The sequence below is a fragment of the Protomyctophum parallelum genome, assembly GCF_964188405.1.
Source record: "Protomyctophum parallelum genome assembly, chromosome: 3".
NCBI classification, from domain to species: domain Eukaryota; kingdom Metazoa; phylum Chordata; class Actinopteri; order Myctophiformes; family Myctophidae; genus Protomyctophum; species Protomyctophum parallelum.
The window spans coordinates 21,242,443-21,260,973 of record NC_139698.1 but is presented as its reverse complement, the minus strand read 5'-3'; the positions used below and the strand labels follow the sequence as shown (position 1 = coordinate 21,260,973).

Below are 18,531 nucleotides of genomic sequence, written 5' to 3'. Positions count from 1 at the left end.
TCCCCCTTGAGGGAGGAGCCTTTAGTCCTCCCCCTGTCCCCTCCCCCTTGAGGGAGGAGCCTTTAGTCCTCCCCCTGTCCCCTCCCCCTTGATGGAGGAGCCTTTAGTCCTCCTCCTGTCCCCTCCCCCTTGAGGGAGGAGCCTTTAGTCCTCCTCCTGTCCCCTCCCCCTTGAGGGAGGAGCCTTTAGTCCTCCCCCTGTCCCCTCCCCCTTGAGGGAGGAGCCTTTAGTCCTCCTCCTGTCCCCTCCCCCTTGAGGGAGGAGCCTTTAGTCCTCCCCCTGTCCCCTCCCCCTTGATGGAGGAGCCTTTAGTCCTCCTCCTGTCCCCTCCCCCTTGAGGGAGGAGCCTTTAGTCCTCCTCCTGTCCCCTCCCCCTCGAGGGAGGAGCCTTTAGTCCTCCCCCTGTCCCCTCCCCCTCGAGGGAGGAGCCTTTAGTCCTCCCCCTGTCCCCTCCCCCTTGAGGGAGGAGCCTTTAGTCCTCCCCCTGTCCCCTCCCCCTTGAGGGAGGAGCCTTTAGTCCTCCCCCTGTCCCCTCCCCCTTGAGGGAGGAGCCTTTAGTCCTCCCCCTGTCCCCTCCCCCTTGAGGGAGGAGCCTTTAGTCCTCCTCCTGTCCCCTCCCCCTTGAGGGAGGAGCCTTTAGTCCTCCTCCTGTCCCCTCCCCCTCGAGAGAGGAGCCTTTAGTCCTCCTCCTGTCCCCTCCCCCTTGAGGGAGGAGCCTTTAGTCCTCCTCCTGTCCCCTCCCCCTCGAGAGAGGAGCCTTTAGTCCTCCTCCTGTCCCCTCCCCCTCGAGGGAGGAGCCTTTAGTCCTCCCCCTGTCCCCTCCCCCTTGAGGGAGGAGCCTTTAGTCCTCCTCCTGTCCCCTCCCCCTTGAGAGAGGAGCCTTTAGTCCTCCTCCTGTCCCCTCCCCCTTGAGGGAGGAGCCTTTAGTCCTCCTCCTGTCCCCTCCCCCTTGAGGGAGGAGCCTTTAGTCCTCCCCCTGTCCCCTCCCCCTTGAGGGAGGAGCCTTTAGTCCTCCCCCTGTCCCCTCCCCCTTGAGGGAGGAGCCTTTAGTCCTCCTCCTGTCCCCTCCCCCTCGAGGGAGGAGCCTTTAGTCCTCCTCCTGTCCCCTCCCCCTTGAGGGAGGAGCCTTTAGTCCTCCTCCTGTCCCCTCCCCCTTGAGGGAGGAGCCTTTAGTCCTCCCCTGTCCCCTCCCCCTTGAGGGAGGAGCCTTTAGTCCTCCTCCTGTCCCCTCCCCCTTGAGGGAGGAGCCTTTAGTCCTCCTCCTGTCCCCTCCCCCTTGAGGGAGGAGCCTTTAGTCCTCCCCCTGTCCCCTCCCCCTTGAGGGAGGAGCCTTTAGTCCTCCCCCTGTCCCCTCCCCCTTGAGGGAGGAGCCTTTAGTCCTCCTCCTGTCCCCTCCCCCTTGAGGGAGGAGCCTTTAGTCCTCCTCCTGTCCCCTCCCCCTTGAGGGAGGAGCCTTTAGTCCTCCCCCTGTCCCCTCCCCCTTGAGGGAGGAGCCTTTAGTCCTCCCCCTGTCCCCTCCCCCTTGAGGGAGGAGCCTTTAGTCCTCCTCCTGTCCCCTCCCCCTTGAGGGAGGAGCCTTTAGTCCTCCCCCTGTCCCCTCCCCCTTGAGGGAGGAGCCTTTAGTCCTCCTCCTGTCCCCTCCCCCTTGAGGGAGGAGCCTTCAGTCCTCCCCCCTGTCCCCTCCCCCTCGAGGGAGGAGCCTTTAGTCCTCCTGTCCCCTCCCCCTTGAGGGAGGAGCCTTTAGTCCTCCCCATGTCCCCTCCCCCTCGAGAGAGGAGCCAAGGAATAGAAGTGCAGGAGAACAGAGGAATCGATGCAGGTTGAAGTTGAGCTTGTCTCAAATGTGACGTCAATTAATTCCGACGCGGCGTATCGGCCGAATCGCCGGGAACAGATAGTGCTTTGTTGTTGCTCAGATGTCACGATGTAGCGGACACCGTAATTCTCTCCGACATGTGATACAGCTCAGGAATTGAGCCATGTGAAACGCACCCCGTCATCGATCCAGCCATCAAACACATGTGTGCAGGATTGTGTGAATAAAAAAAATCAATCGAACCATTATTGAGTTTTGTAAGTGTGTTATCACGGGCCCAATGAGGTGCGATTTGTGAGGAGAAGGACATGACTTCTGAGGAATACAGAGAGGGTATAGCGACGTTCTATTCTTATGGATAATACATACATTTTTCAGGACCCATTTGTGGCTTGCGGACACATTTTTATGGGTCACGAGTAGGTTCCTATTTTTGTATCTAATTTTGTAAAGTTTGTAATTATTTCAAAAAACATCCCAAAGAAATGCTGAATATTTCATGAATTAAAAACAAATGAAATTATTTTTTCAACATACATTTATGAATAAATAAAAGAAAATCTAATAAATTGCACAATTTACTACACTTTACGTATGTTTTTTTTATTTCGACGTCAGGCCTAAATGGCCTTTATTGAAGCGGCATACGCTCTGCAAAGAGCATTAAAATGTATCGTTACACCCCTAGGGCATTGGTTCCCAAAGTGGGGTCCTTGAGGGAGTTTCAGGGGGTCCCCTGCTAAATGATATTTTTGAACCACATGGACACTTATGGGTCTGTAACTCTGAGAGTGTAAAAATGGTACCAAATGGACCCTAACGGGTTCATTTGGTTCCATTTGTGCACCTTCAGCGTTAAATTAACATTGATTTTACAATATAAATCGGGGTCTCATAGATAGAAATGCCATTAAATGGGGGTCCTTGAAATTAAACGGGTTGAGAATCTCTGCTAGAGCCGTAAAGATCTTCTCTCATATGGGGGTCCCTGGCATATCTGTTCAAATGGGGGTCCACGGGCGAATTAGTATAAATTTCGGGGTCCTCGAGGTGAAAAAGGTTTGGGAACCCCTGCCCTAGTGAATGCATAATGGGTTCCGTTGCCTCTGCAGGTCCTGAAGAGTCAGCACGAGTTCAAACTGCAGACGTACTCCAGCCCGACCTTCTGTGACCACTGTGGCTCGCTGCTCTACGGACTCATTCACCAGGGCATGAAGTGCTCCAGTGAGTGTGTGTGCGTGTGCGTGCGTGCGCGTGCATCTACTTTATGTGTACCATGTGTTGTAATTGTGGTCAGACAGCCTTGGCTTATATTTTTTTAAGAATAACATTCGCTGTGATTTTGACGCCTCCGGGCGTCTGCACATATGGCGTAACACATTGACATAGTGATTACAGTCGTATATGCTCCTGGTTTTGTGTGAACGTCTTTATTTGAGTAATATAGGTTCATTTGGAAGGGACAGCAAGAATGCCAATGTGCATCCGTTTGGTCCCCTCTACAGAAAACAAGCAACATTACAAAGACTAAAAGAGCACATATAAACATTACTGAAAGGGTATAAACGGTAAAGACAAGGCCTAGTTTTGACCTAAAATATACCAGACACTCAAGAAAAACGTGTACATTTGGGCGATATATAATTTCAAGTCAGAATCACGTTTATTTCCAACTTTTGTCTTAATAATCACAATGAATGGACAATATTAGTCAATATTTTGTTTTAAATATTGAAAATAGCAGATCTACTATAGGTCACACAACGCTCCGCATCGCAACACGTTGGAGATTGGATATTTCTGCAGTTTTTTTTAGCACGGCACCACCGTTGTAAAATGAAGTACGTATAATAAAGGGTCAAGTGGTTAATCAAACAAATTGATTTTGTGTGTGTGTGTGTGTGTGTGTGTGTGTGTGCGTGTGTGCGTGCGTGCCAGATTGTGACATGAACGTGCATCGGCGCTGTGAGGCCAGCATTCCCAGCCTGTGCGGTCAGGACCAAACGGAGAAGAGAGGACGCATCTACCTGTCTGTCAGAGGAGAAGACGAAGATGTCTATGTCACAGGTGACCTGTCTGTCTGTCTGTCTGAGGAGAGGAGTAAAGGCCTATTCATAGATGTCTATGTCACAGGTGACCTGTCTGTCTGTGTCAGGAATGCATTACGGGTGGACCCAAAAGCAGGCAACAGGATGCAAAGCAGACTATCTTCAAAGTGTTTATTTCAATAAACCAAGATAGGGCAAAATAACAGCACAGCAAAAACATGTACACTCACTTGACAGAGGTCTATGGACCAACAAGGACACGCTGCAAACAAAGGGCTTAAATAGACAGGGGTAACAGGACACAGGTGAACTCAAAATACAATCAACCACAGGATAGGCTAGGGGACTAAAAGGACACAGGTGGAAACACTGACAAGTAACACGGTAGGATAGACAAGGTAACTAACAGTAACTAGGAAGACAGGAAACACTAGGAACAATACTACAAAATAAGATACACAAAACTATGGCAACAACAGAGTAACAGAAAACCAAAACCAAAGAGAAACAGTCAGGAATACATGAGCCAATACATATAAATGACAGAAATACATATTATAGTCCAAACTCTAAATAAGGACAGTCAAAGTTCACGGTCCGAGGAGCGGATCGTGACAGTACCTCCCCCCCAACGGACGGCTCCAAGACGTCCAACAAGGACCACCAAACAAGGGTGGGTGGTGGGGGTCTGGTGGAGGGACACTGGGGCAAAGGACCAGGGGCTAGAAACATAATCTGGGGCACAGGGCGAAACACTGACTGGACTAGGCAGGGCAAAAACAGTCAAAAACACAGAAAAGACTACAGATAGAATTCACACAGGGATGCAGGCGGGCAAACACACAGACAAGCAAACAGACAAGCAGACAGACAGAAGGTGGGACAAACCAAGAGACAGACATATCAACTGACAGACAAGCAGGCAGGCAGACAGACATGAGGTTTGACACAATAGGCGGGTAAAGGGGTCAGAGGGGCGACAGGAGGACTGGGGAGTAGACAGACGGACAAACATATTGGCATACACACTAGCAGACAAACATACGGGGAGACAGGCGGACAGACAGAAAGGGAGAAGGACTAACGGGCTGGTAGGTGGGGCCAGGGATCTAGGCTGGGAAACAGGAGGACTAGGAGGGCTAGGGGCAGAGCTAGGGACGGGGCTACAAACAGGGCTGGGGACGGGGCTGCAGACATGGCTGGGGACGGAGCTAGATTTGGAGAGGGGACACAGACAGTGACAGTGCATGGACTGGGGCACCTGAGAACAGTGAGACTGGAGTGCAGGCTCGAGGTCTTGCCGCTGTAGTGCAGGCCCAGGTTCTGACCGCTGGAGGTCAGGCCCGGGGTCCGGCAGCAAGAGGGCCTCCTCAACAATGGCAGTGAAAACAGACAGTTCTTGAAGTTTGCAAGGGGTGTCCGAAGGGAGAGCTGACAAAGGCAGTACATTGGGGATGGCAGAAAAGGGTTCAGGTGGGACGTCGGCGGGGACAGCCGAGGCAGGAACAGACATGTCGGTGGGGGCCACCGACGCAGAAACAGACATGTCGGCGGGGGCCACCGACACAGGAACAGACATGTCGGTGGGGGCCACCGACGCAGGAACAGACATGTCGGTGGGGGCCACCGACGCAGGAACAGACATGTCGGTGGGGGCCACCGACGCAGGAACAGACATGTCGGTGGGGGCCACCGACGCAGGAACAGACATGTCGGTGGGGGCCACCGACGCAGGAACAGACATGTCGGTGGGGGCCACCGACGCAGGAACAGACATGTTGGTGGGGGCCACCGACGCAGGAACAGACATGTCGGTGGGGGCCACCGACGCAGGAACAGACATGTCGGTGGGGGCCACCGACGCAGGAACAGACATGTCGGTGGGGGCCACCAATGCAGGAACAGACATGTCGGTGGGGGCCACCGACACAGGAACAGACATGTCGGTGGGGGCCACCGACACAGGAACAGACATGTCGGCGGGGGCCACCGATGCAGAAACAGACATGTCGGCGGGGGCCGCCGACGCAGGAACAAACATGATGCCGGCAGGGGCCGCCGACGCAGATACGGGCATGATGTCGGCGGGGGCCACCGACACAGGTCTTGACGTGGTGTCGGCAGGTGCAGCCGACTCAGAAACAGACAGGGTGTCGCTCGGACACAGAAGCACCTCGGCATAGCTGGGTAGTAGCAGCGGAGGCCCGCCACCACTACTACTGGACAGCTGGAGAGGTGCATGCAGGTCGCCGGGTGGGTGTGCACACTGCTCGCCGGGCGGTTGTGCACACTGCTCGCTGAGCTGCAGTTGAGGCCCACCGTCGCTGAACAAGTGCGGAGATTCGCCGTCACCGCAGGTGGACAGCAGGGGAGCCTCAACATGGCTGGGCAGCAGTGGGGCCTCGCCACTTCCGTCGTTGGGCCGCAGTAGAGCCTCGCCGTCGCTGGTCGACAGTGGAGGCTCACCGTCACTGGGAAGCAGGGGCTCCTGGATGCTGGGCAGTTGGGAGCGTTTGTGGTGGCGACGACGCCCCCTTGCCCGGTTCCCCCTGACGCTGGCCAAACGAGACCCAATGTACGGACCTGGGGCTGAAGAGGTCTCCGCATAGACTGGCTCGGGGAACACAGGTTCAACAGGGGCAGTTTCAGGACCGACAGGCTGGAGACCTACAAACCCTAGTCTGATAGACTGGGGCTCAGGCTGGGCACTGACAGGCTGGAGTGCAGGCTGGGAAGCAGACCTCTGAAGGCTTGCAGATTGTGAGTCAGGAGTATCGAGGAAGTCTTTAGCCCACCGAGGTAACGAGCACCTCAGCCAGGGTTTACAGGAAACCTCCCTGCGTGCTAAAAAGAGAGCCGCTTGTCTGCTTTCTTGACTGGCGGCCCTTCTCCACTCACCCTGGTAGCACAGTATGGAATAAGTTGCTTCATAAAGTTCATCTTCAACAGAATAAGCAACTGGATCCATTCCCATGTTGTCAATCTCCTCTGGGGCAGGTACAGGGTAGTCTTCCATGTCAGACTGCTTCATAGGCTTGCTCCAAACCGGCATGGTGAAAATACTCAAAAAACTAAACTTGCCCGCTGGGTCCAAACTGGTTGGTCCATACTGTCAGGAATGCATTACGGGTGGACCCAAAAGCAGGCAACAGGATGCAAAGCAGACTATCTTCAAAGTGTTTATTTCAATAAACCAAGATAGGGCAAAATAACAGCACAGCAAAAACATGTACACTCACTTGACAGAGGTCTATGGACCAACAAGGACACGCTGCAAACAAAGGGCTTAAATAGACAGGGGTAACAGGACACAGGTGAACTCAAAATACAATCAACCACAGGATAGGCTAGGGGACTAAAAGGACACAGGTGGAAACACTGACAAGTAACACGGTAGGATAGACAAGGTAACTAACAGTAACTAGGAAGACAGGAAACACTAGGAACAATACTACAAAATAAGATACACAAAACTATGGCAACAACAGAGTAACAGAAAACCAAAACCAAAGAGAAACAGTCAGGAATACATGAGCCAATACATATAAATGACAGAAATACATATTATAGTCCAAACTCTAAATAAGGACAGTCAAAGTTCACGGTCCGAGGAGCGGATCGTGACAGTCTGTCTGTCTGAGGAGAGGAGTAAAGGCCTATTCATAGTCTGGATTTTCGGTGGCGAGCTGACCACCGCTCCGGTGGTGAGCTGACCACCGGAGCTGAAATAACGTTGAGCGGTGGTGAGTAAAAACAGAGAGAAGGGCTGGAGCGGTGGCGGTGGTTTGCTCTTCACCGCGGCTCGTGACGTCATGTTGTAGTTCGGTGGTCACCCCACCACCAAAAATACAGACTATGTATGAGCCTTTAGGCGTCTATGTCACAGGTGAGTAGCAGTGGTGGACAGTTAGCCTATAGGACATTTACTTCTCTACGGTACTTAAAGTATGACTTCACCCGTTTTCAACCAATCTTCATAATTCATGGTCCTCACTAATGCTCATTATGATGCTAGCCTTGTTTTCCCTACTCGATCTGTGTCTCAGAGGAGGGCTGTGGACAGTTCAGAGACTCTGTCTTCTCTGTCTGTGTCTCAGAGGAGGGCTGTGGACAGTTGAGAGACTCTGTCTTCTCTGTCTGTGTCCCAGAGGAGGGCTGTGGACAGTTCAGAGACCTGTCTTCTCTGTCTGTGTCCCAGAGGAGGGCTGTGGACAGTTCAGAGACCTGTCTTCTCTGTCTGTGTCCCAGAGGAGGGCTGTGGACAGTTCAGAGACCTGTCTACTCTGTCTGTGTCTCAGAGATGGGCTGTGGACAGTTCAGAGACCTGTCTTCTCTGTCTGTGTCCCAGAGGAGGGCTGTGGACAGTGATATTCATCATTAGGCAGTTTCTAATGATAGATATTTTATTGATTAACAGGAGAACAACATAGCAGGCAAAATGTCCATGAATAGAAAGCCTGCATCTTCTATTACTGTAGATAGACCCTCCAGAAGAATGTGTTTATGCGATCGCATAATTTACTGCATAATCAGTCGAATGACGCAGATATTGCAGGGGTAAATTTTGTTTGTAAATGGCGCATAATCGCATATTTTGCAACTTTCCTCATATTTCGCAACTTTTCTCTTATTTCACATGGATCATCTATCGGCATAGTTGGCAAATTTCCGGGCAAACGTCCCGCCATTTCACCGCATAAAAGCACAGAAAACCCAGCATATTTCATCGTAAAATCAAGGAGTCTTGCCGGCATCATCAAGGATGTTGCCGGCGTTTTTCTGGAGGGTCTATAGCTTAATTTGATTTCCCATTAATGGTTCTCACTTCAAAATGATTTCGAAAACATTCTTGAGAGCAATGTTTAGCTGTAACTTACATTGTGCAGTCGTTTACACATGGCTGTCATGTTGGATAACGGCACAACATCAAGCAGTGCAGCAGGTGCTCTGAGCCTTTGATTACAGAGGTCTAAGCGGTCATTATAACACACGGCTGAATTCAGTGATTGACCAATCAGAATCAGGCATTCAACCAAGCCGCGTGTAATCATACAAATTAACCACTTTGGCCCCATTACACATATAGACGAATCCACAGAGCCTTTCCCTGTAGGCCAGGTGTATAGGCATTAGGCAATCGTACTAAGGTGTCAAACTGCGTTTAGTGATACACCTCAGCTATGGCTGCGCCCAGGGCACTCCTCCATGGATTTGTCTATAGTGACAATAGCTGATTTGCAAGCTCACATGGCCTCACAACGTGATGTTTTCTGCACTTGTAGATTGACTGTTTTTGCTAGAGAGATCTGTAGGAGTGGACTAATTACAGTTGAATTGGTTAAACTGGCCTAAATAAATACTTTGTGAAACATTGAATGGGAAATTCTCTTCGGGGGCCATGAAAGGGGGCGGGACTGCGACGCTCTGTATAGTTTGGCTATTTTCACAGTTGTATATGACGACAAAGAAACCTCGCATGAATCTAATCTCAGGTCAGAATGGGTTAAAAAATAACACCATGGGAACATTTCCCAGACACTGCTCCTGCTTCGACGTATAGGAAATGTTTGCTAGTCCTATATTAGTGTAGTAGCAACTAGTCTTCCTGTTTGCGCATATACGGTATTCCCTGTTCTTTCCTTGAGCTTCCTATGCAGTAGGTATAGTACTAGGCTACTGTGCTTACAAATGTTACTGTCCTAAATGTTGTCCTGGCTGTATTTGTTGGTACCGGCAGAGCTGTTTTTTCTTGGCCAGTTCACACTTGTAAAAGAGACGTCAGTCTCAATGTGTTGAGCCATTTTGAGCGGGAACCCTTTTTGGTGTTGTAAGCATTATGTTACAGTATGCTTTAGCTATTTAAAATTATGAAAATGTGGCCCAATAATGTTTGAATATATTCTTTTAGAGCGACCGTTTTTAACTCAAATCTTTGCTTCTGGGGGGGTCCCTGGAACAACATATTTTCAGATGGGGGTCGGTGGCCAATTACTACATATCATTGTTGGGGTCCTTGACATGAAATATTGAGCACCACTGATACAGAAACATGAGGTATTTCAGAAAACTGTCGGGATTTTTAAGATTTCTTTTTAATTTCGGCCTAAATGGGTTAAATAAAAAATACATTAAGATATGTTTGAGCATGTGTAGTTAGGATTCTAATGAGAATCTCTCTCTCTCTCTCTCTCTCTCTCTCTCTGTCACTCTCCCCAGTGCGTGAGGCTCGTAACCTGATGCCCATGGACCCCAACGGCCTGTCGGACCCCTACGTGAAGCTCAAGCTCATCCCGGACCCCAAGAGTCACAGCAAGCAGAAGACCAAGACCATCCGCTCCACGCTCAACCCGCTGTGGAATGAAAACTTCACCTTGTGAGTCCAGTCCCTCTTAACCCATTCTGACCTGAGATCAGATTCATACGAGGTTTCCACTGGACACACACTGGTCTGATTAACCCATTCTGACCTGAGATCAGATTCTAAAAATGTCAGTCGTTCTTCGATTTTTCAAAAATAGCAGACCTACAAGCTCGTAGCGCGCCACTCGGTGGCGCGCTATGAGCTAACACCAAAATGGGTTCCCGCACAAAATGTGTTAGAGACCTGTAAGCCTCAGACAGAGGCAACTCTAACCGAACAAATAATTAGAAAGAACAAAATCAATGTTGTATGTTTGCCCTCTTTTTCTTCTTTCTAATTATTTTGTTCGGCCCCAAAAATTGTGTTCATTGCCACGATTTGCCAGGAGCCGAGTTCGCTTTGTCCGAGCCTTAAAAGGTCTTTAAATAAATACTTTCTATGGGGAAATGAATGGGAAATTGTCTTCCGGGGGCCATGAAAGGGTGGCGAGACTGCGACGCTCTATTTCTCTCTATTTCCAGTCAGGGTGAAGTGTTGAGAACTTATGGAGAAGATTCAGGCAGAGTAAGGGCATGCAAACGGAATCCATAAGGAGCAGTCCAATCTGAGACCATGCAGTCTTATGTGGACCTCTCTCTGCCAAAAGCACTGCCAAAAGCACTTTATTGACTAGTTGCACTTTATCAAGGGAATGTGTGCAATATCTCTGTTTTGTGTGGGTGCTTCATGGTGTTTTTCCTTTTCGTATGTGAACGTGTCTGTTATTTGTATGCAGCTGTGACTCTGTCCTCCAAGACAAATGTCTCCCAAGAGAGACAAATAAAGACAACCTTGACCTTGGTGGACCTTAAGTACAGTCTGTTTGTATTTCTATTTGTCAATACTTTTACTTCTACCCCACAACATTTCAGAGGCAAATATTGTACTTTTACTCCAATGCATTTATTTGATATAACTTAAGTTGCTATATAAGTTGTTATACTTTAGCTATTGAAAAATAGCAGATCTACAAGCTCATAGCGCGCCACCGAGTGGCGCGCTACGAGCTTGTAGGTCTGCTATTTTTGAAAGATCGTGAAAATGCGGCGCAAATCTTTGAATATATATTTCAGAGCGACCATTTTTAACTAAAATATTGGCTTCTAGGGGGGGTCCCTGGAACTACATATCTTGAGATGGGGGTCAGTGGCCCAATAGAGATAATTCTGGGGGTCCTTGACATGAAAAAGGTTGAGCACAACTGACATCGAAACATGGGTTTTTCAGAAAACTATTAGGATTTAGAAGCCTTTTTTTTTATCACCATCAGTCCAAAATGGGTTAAGTACATTTTGACTTTTTCCACCACTGCTAAAAGTTCATATAAGGATCCGCACTAAAGATGAGGGCGACACACACATTCTAAAACGTCTATCATCCCCCCCCCCCCCCCCAGCTCGGTGCGGGGCAGCCAGTGGGACAGGCGTCTCTCGGTGGAGGTGTGGGACTGGGACCGCACGTCCCGGAACGACTTCATGGGGGCGCTGTCGTTCGGCGTGAGCGAGATCTTCCGCCGCTCGGTCAGCGGCTGGTTCAAGCTGCTGGACGAGGACGAGGGAGAGTACTACAACATCCCCGTGCCCGACCCCGATCTGCAGGTAGCGCACGCACACACGCACACGCAGGGCGCACGCACACACACACGCAGGGCGCACGCACACACACGCACACTTTACACTTGGTTGCATGCTGAAAATAGGCGCGTCAGTCACTTCCCATGTTAAACGGCCTATATCTTAACCCATTCTGACCTGAGATCAGATTCATACGAGGTTTCAACTGGACACACACTGGTCTGATGAACCCATTCTGACCTGAGATCAGATTCTAAAAATGTCAGTCGTTCTTCGATTTTTCAAAAATAGCAGACCTACAAGCTTGAGCTTGTAGATCTGCTATCTTTCAATAGCTAAAGCTAAAGCATAACATGATGCTAACACCAAAACGGGTTCCCGTTCAGAATGGGTTAACACTTTGTGTGCCCACACTTTCAAAAATTCACTTTCACCTAGAATCTCCATTCACACTTTTTATAATTCAGCTTACTGTGGAGACACATGCTGGAACTTTTTACTTTGAAATGTTTTCATAGTAGGATGGAGGAATTTGAGTACAAAAGTCAAAATAATATAATGAATCCATATGTACTACTAATTATACAAAGATTACAAAATAACACCCCCTAAAAATAACTTTTATTTGAACTAGGGACCCCCACCCTCTCCAGCCTCTCTCTACTCTCTCTGTAAGACTATATACTGCAAAGGTCTTTTTGCAGGTCTCCCCTGTCAATCTCAAAAAGCAGAAGCTACAGTATATCAGACAAGCTTCAGCTCATTCAGAATGCAGCTGAGCTGACTTTGAAGAAGATCTATGGAGGATGAACGGACACACATCTCTGCACTGGACTGACAGTCAGTCAGTGAGTCGGTCACAGAATGGATTTTAAAAGTCGCTGCTCAACCTTTCAGCCACCTCATTTAAAGATTGAGTGACTCAATGGTTCAGGGCCGAAGTACATCTCAGACTTGACTTTATACGTTAATTATGAACCTTCAGAAGTCTGAGGTCTTCCGGTCTACGAACTGTTCCCTCGGTTATTACTGAATGGCGAGGCAACACCATGATGGGCCTATAGAGCGATCTAATTACTTCCGCATAGAAATCCGCTAGAAATCGAGTTCAAACTTCAACATGTTCAGCTCCTGGAGTATATTAAGTTGTAAGTTTAGTTGCTCTAAAGCGCATGAGGCGATTTCACTCCTCCTTCGGAGTAGGAACAGAGTGCATTCTGGGATGGATTGGGCCCAAGCACATGAACGCGCTGCCGTTGACTGTCATTGCACGCGTTCACGTGCGTTCACGTGTGAAACAGCGTTCACATGTCATCATGAACGTGCACAATGATAGTCAACGGACCAGCGCGTTCATGTGTTTGGGCCCACGCTGCAATACTGAATTTGGCCACTATGTCCATTTCGCCTCAGGGTTTCCTCCGGGTGCCGTCTCTATTCATTATACTCTAAGGTTCAGCTTCATGCAGTTATGTGTGCTTGTATTTTCCTCTTGGAATTTGTAAACAACGGCAAGAGTTTTTGCATGAGGAAGGGTCAGATCTTTCTCGATTCACACTGTGGTTGCTATAACAATGCATTCAATGGTCGTATATGATGTATTTTCTACTGTACATCAAATACATTGCAGGTTTTCAGCCTCTGTTTACTTTTTCGGCATCTAACTGCTTCCACAAAAAACAAATTACATCGCATGGATGCACCTGGGACGTATCCTCAGTGATGTATCCCAAGGTCATCGGGGTATCGGGTCTCCCAACATCATACCCCTCACTCAGGTGTCCCAGCCGGGGTGATCAAGTCCCGACTTACGACCCAGTAGCTATACCCTCGATCAGTCCCACTAGGGAAAAACCAGGGCCACACAATCCGTTCCTCCTGAACTACTCAGCCGGGACTGGGAGGTACTATTCTGGCACGTGGAGGGACTAGGCTCTGTGGGTTGTCTCCTGTCCGGGCCCCTCCTACGTCTCACCAGGTCCACTCCTGCTCTCAGGTCCAGCCTCTGTGCGTTGCACCAGACTCCCAGCACCAGGCACTTCATTCAGGAATGGTGGATTCTGGAGCTGCAATGGTTCCGCCGGCTCCACCTGGCGGTGCCACAGGCTCCGCTTGCGGCTTGAATGGCCCTCCTAAAGGCCCCACCGTGGGTTTGTTGGGCTTCTTCCTCACGGAAGACACAGGCTGGGGCGTCAACCCATACTGCTCCCGGGTACTTTGTGCTAGAAATCTAGTTGTGGGCTCGAGTATAGCGAGCCCCGTTTTCATTGGCTACTGGGGCTGTGACGTCATCATGTGGGTACCATACATCATCATATAGACCACGGAACTACTCAAGCCCACACTGTTTCTTCAGGAACAGTGTTTTCTAGTTATTTTATATGAACAACAAGTTAATTTGAATGGTGCTTTTATAGACTATAAATTGTAATGCTTTTCTATGAATTGTAACTGGTGCAATTATATAGAGCTTTACATATAGATTGTGCATTAATTTACATTCACCCATTCACACACACTTCGACACTATACAACTCTGGGGGAGACTGGGATCGAACTGCGGTCACTCTACCTCCTGAGCCACTGCCGCTCAATGAGGTTTCTGCCCAACAGCAATGATATAATATATCATTATTATATATTATGAATGAATGACGGACGGACGGACGGTATCAAAAGCAGAGATTATAGAGTGCAGTATGTTTACTTATTGCACTCTACTCTATACGCCTATATGAGAGGGGCTGTGTGTGCGCCTGTGATGATTTGACATCGTATAACTATAATGGATGTCTTTTGCTTTGATGTGCAAGGAAACGGCAATGAAATAATTGGAAAAACCACATAGAAGCTAGCCCTCAACACACGCACGCACATGCGCACACACACACACACACACACACACACACACACACACACCACACACACACACACACACACACACACACACACACACACACACACACACACACACATGTCACACGCTCGCGCACGCCAGCTGACAGCACTCTCCACAAGAGCCTTTGTGCGATGCTGGCTCAGTATCTGGTCCTGTCCGCCCGCTGGTTATTTTATCAGCCTTTAGAAAAAGCCTTTTGAGATTTATGCCTGCTGTTGCAGCTAGATAATTAGACCATAAATTACATGATGGACTTCACTGACAGTTGCGCCCTCTGACCAGCAGGGTGCAGGCATACTCTGCTTCCACATGTATACTGTACTGTAAACTGTATCCTTTCTATGGAGTTGTATTGTTATTGTTGTCATTTTGTCTTGCGGGAACAATTTACAAAGCCCTGCCCTTTCCTCTTTGCTTTCTTTGTGAGATTGGTTATGGGAAAAGCAAAACGTGAGACATTTTAAATGTATGTGTGTGAGTGCTGCTTGTACAGTACAGGTATGTGACATTAGTCCAGTTCAACTATACAGTGGCACTTTGTACCCCTTTTGGTGTTTCAAGCATTATGTTATACTTTAGCTATTTGCCTGATGAAGGTCTGACGACCGAAACGTTGCTCAATAAATCTAAACTCAAGTGAAGACAGTGTGCAGGATTCTTTTCTCTCTACTTCTCAGACGCACCTGTCCATTGTAGGTGTGCAGAAGGACTTTTTCTTATACTTTAGCTATTGGAAAAATAGCAGATCTACAAGCTCATAGTGCGGCACGAGTACCGAGTGCTAAATGTGGGCACAAATCTTTGAATATATATTATTTCAGAGCGAACATTTTTAACTTAAATATTTGCTTTTGGAGCTACATATTTTGGGATGGGGGTCCGTGTGGCCCAATTGAGATAATTCTGGGGGTTCTTGACATGAAAAATGTTGAGCACCACTAGTTTCTAGGTTTTTCAGAAAACTGTTAGAATTTAGAAGACTCGAATTTAGAACCCGAATCAGCCTCAGGTCTAAATGGGTTTTAACCCATTTTGGGGCGGGAACCCCTTTTGGTGTTAGCATTATGTCGTGCTTTAGCTATTTAAAAATAGCAGATCTACAAGCTCATAGCGCGCCACTGAGTGGCGCGCTACGAGCTTGTAGGTCTGCTATTTTTGAAAAATCTTGAAAATGCGGCACAGATCTTTGAATTATATATATTCTTTCAGAAGACTCCATGAGGCTATACTCCCATGCTGTGCTTTAGCTATTGAAAAATAGCAGATCTACAAGCTCGTAGCGCGCCACTCTGCTATTTTTGAAAAATCGTGAAAATGAATATGTATTCTTTCAGAAGCCTCCAGAGGCTATATATAATCCCATGCTGTGATGATGTGTTGCAGGAGGAGGAGACGGGTGCTCTCATGGCGCCCGGTGCTCTGCCCCTGCTGCCACTCACGCCCGTCCCCGTGCCAGTCGAGCCCTTCCCCGTGCCCATCGTCGCCCCCAGCACCGCCACCGCCACCGCCGCCGCCGCCACCACGCCCACTCCTCCTGTGTGCCCGCCTCCGGTGCAGGTCCACCACGCTCCACACCCCCACGTCCACGCCCACGCCCCGGGCCCCAGCAAGGTCAAGGTGAACATCCAGGACTTCAACTTCCTCATGGTGCTGGGGAAAGGCAGCTTCGGCAAGGTAATAAAGACCGCCGGCGTTTGTCTGTGCATATAGACAGCGTCGCTGCAGTCCCGCCCGCCCTATAACCAGGTCCCCAGGAAATTATTACCCGTTCATTTTCCTCAGACTTTTTAAAAAGTATGACCTTTTAAGCCTTGTATACACAAAGCCAACTCGAGTTGAGACAAATCGTGACAACAAAGACAATTGTTTTTCTGCTTTGTAATTATTTGTTTGGTCCAAAACATTGTGTTTGTTGTCATGATTTGTCACGACTCGAGTTGGCTTTGTCCGCGGCGTAACCGTCCTTAAATAAATACTTTTTGAAATGTCTATGGGGAAAATGCATTGGGAATCATTTCCTGGGCCTGGCATCGTCATGGAAGGGGGCAGGACTGCGACGCTCTATACTGTCTCTCTGTATAGCACTGGTTCTCAAAGTATAGAGTCCGGGGACTTTAGAGTCGAGGGACTTTCAAATCTGATTATCTTTTGGGTTTGACCTTAAAACTGTTTTGTTGCAAGGAGTTGCGACTACTTGCAAGGAGTTGCAACTGGTGTGGTCTGGGGCTTTAGCTGTGACCTGAGTAATATAGTAAGAGAGTGGCGACACTAGAGTTGACTCCCATTGTAACAATGGAATGCGGACGTGCTCATTCTATCTCAATGGGATAGTTCCAATGTTTGGAACTATAGCTCATAGGCACCCGCTTTGCGGTGAGATCAAAGCGCGTCGCCACTCTCTTACTAGATTACTCTGGCTGTGACGAGGAGGCAGGCGAGGTGTGGTCTGGGGCTTTAGCTGTGAGGAAGGGGCAGAGAGAGATGGATGCTCGATGCCCCCTGCTACACTATACTCTAGTCAGTGCATATATGGGCGACTGGCGGCCTGGGGGCCGCATGCATGCAGCCCCCACCATCACTTAATGGGTAGGTCTGCTATTTTTAAAAAAATCGTGAAATGCGGCACAAATCTTTGATTATATATTCTTTCAGAAGACTTTTTTTTTTTTTTTTATCAAATTTTAATTCCACGATTTTGCAACCCAGTTTTTTCACCCAGTGCCATTTATCTAATGTAATCCTGGGCGCTAAACTTCCTCTGCCAACCTGGGGGGGCAGCGGACTGACCTCATGCCTCCTTCCAAGCTGCTTCTTTTCACCAGGGGGTAGTTTCCCTGCCGGATGTAACGCGTGGAAGGAACACGTTAATCCAACCAGTTCCTTTCCCCTCCATCATGGTGCCCCGGCAGGCCAGGAGGAGGCAGTTTAGAGACCAGGATTACTGCATGTTTTTGTGAGGGTACCTACTACCTACCCTAGGGGACACGGGGAGAACATGCAAACTCCACTAAATCTTTGTATTTCGACGTCAGGCCTAAATGGGTTAACCCATTCTGAACGGGAACCCATTTTGGTGTTAGCATCATGTTATGCTTTAGCTATTGAAAAATAGCAGATCTACAAGCTCATAGCGCGCCACCGAGTGGCGCGCTACGAGCTTGTAGGTCTGCTATTTTTGAAAAATCGAAGAACGACTGACATTTTTTAGAATCTGATCTCAGGTCAGAATGGGTTAATCAGACCAGTGTGTCCCCGGTGGAAAACCTCGTATGAATCTGATCTCAGGTCAGAATGGGTTAATGCAATGTGGCCCCCCAGCAGGAGTCAGTGTGGAAACATAGTGGGCCTCTCCACCCCTGCTGTATAGAGTGCTGCTTGTCTTCCTTCCACCATGTCTTTTTCCCTGGCCTGGAGTTCCGTCTCTGGGATGGAACAGCGGAGCTTCTCTTCCTGCTGGCACTACACTTCAAACAAAGTCAAAACTTTAAAGTTATGTGGGTGGTTTTTGTTTTGTTTTTCGGCTTTGCTGAGACCACACAAGTTCTCTTGAGGACACAGCGGTTTTATATTCAATGGACGAAGGCAGCTCCACTGTCAAACTCAAAAACGTTAAACCATATAAGAGCAGATTCTACAAAATGTCAGTGTTCTGAAAAACCTATATGTTAAAAAAATATATGTATTCGGCACCGACCCCCATCTGAAAATATGTTGTTCCAGGGATTTGAGTTAAAAACGTTGTGAAAGAATATTTATTCGATTTCTCAAATAGCAGATCTACAAGCTCGTAGTGC

The 18,531-nt window shown here is 48.7% G+C and overlaps 1 protein-coding gene across 1 annotated transcript in view; it reads left to right on the top strand.

Moving 5' to 3' along the window:
* Positions 1-18,531, top strand: part of prkcg (protein kinase C, gamma) — a gene marked incomplete at both ends in the record, with an annotated part of 71,014 nt that overhangs the window by 30,431 nt on the left and 22,052 nt on the right. Inside the window, 5 exon segments of the mRNA XM_083762067.1 lie at positions 2,929-3,040; positions 3,755-3,883; positions 10,081-10,237; positions 11,661-11,862; positions 16,121-16,411. Of these exon segments, the coding sequence (XP_083618193.1) occupies positions 2,929-3,040; positions 3,755-3,883; positions 10,081-10,237; positions 11,661-11,862; positions 16,121-16,411 (891 nt within the window).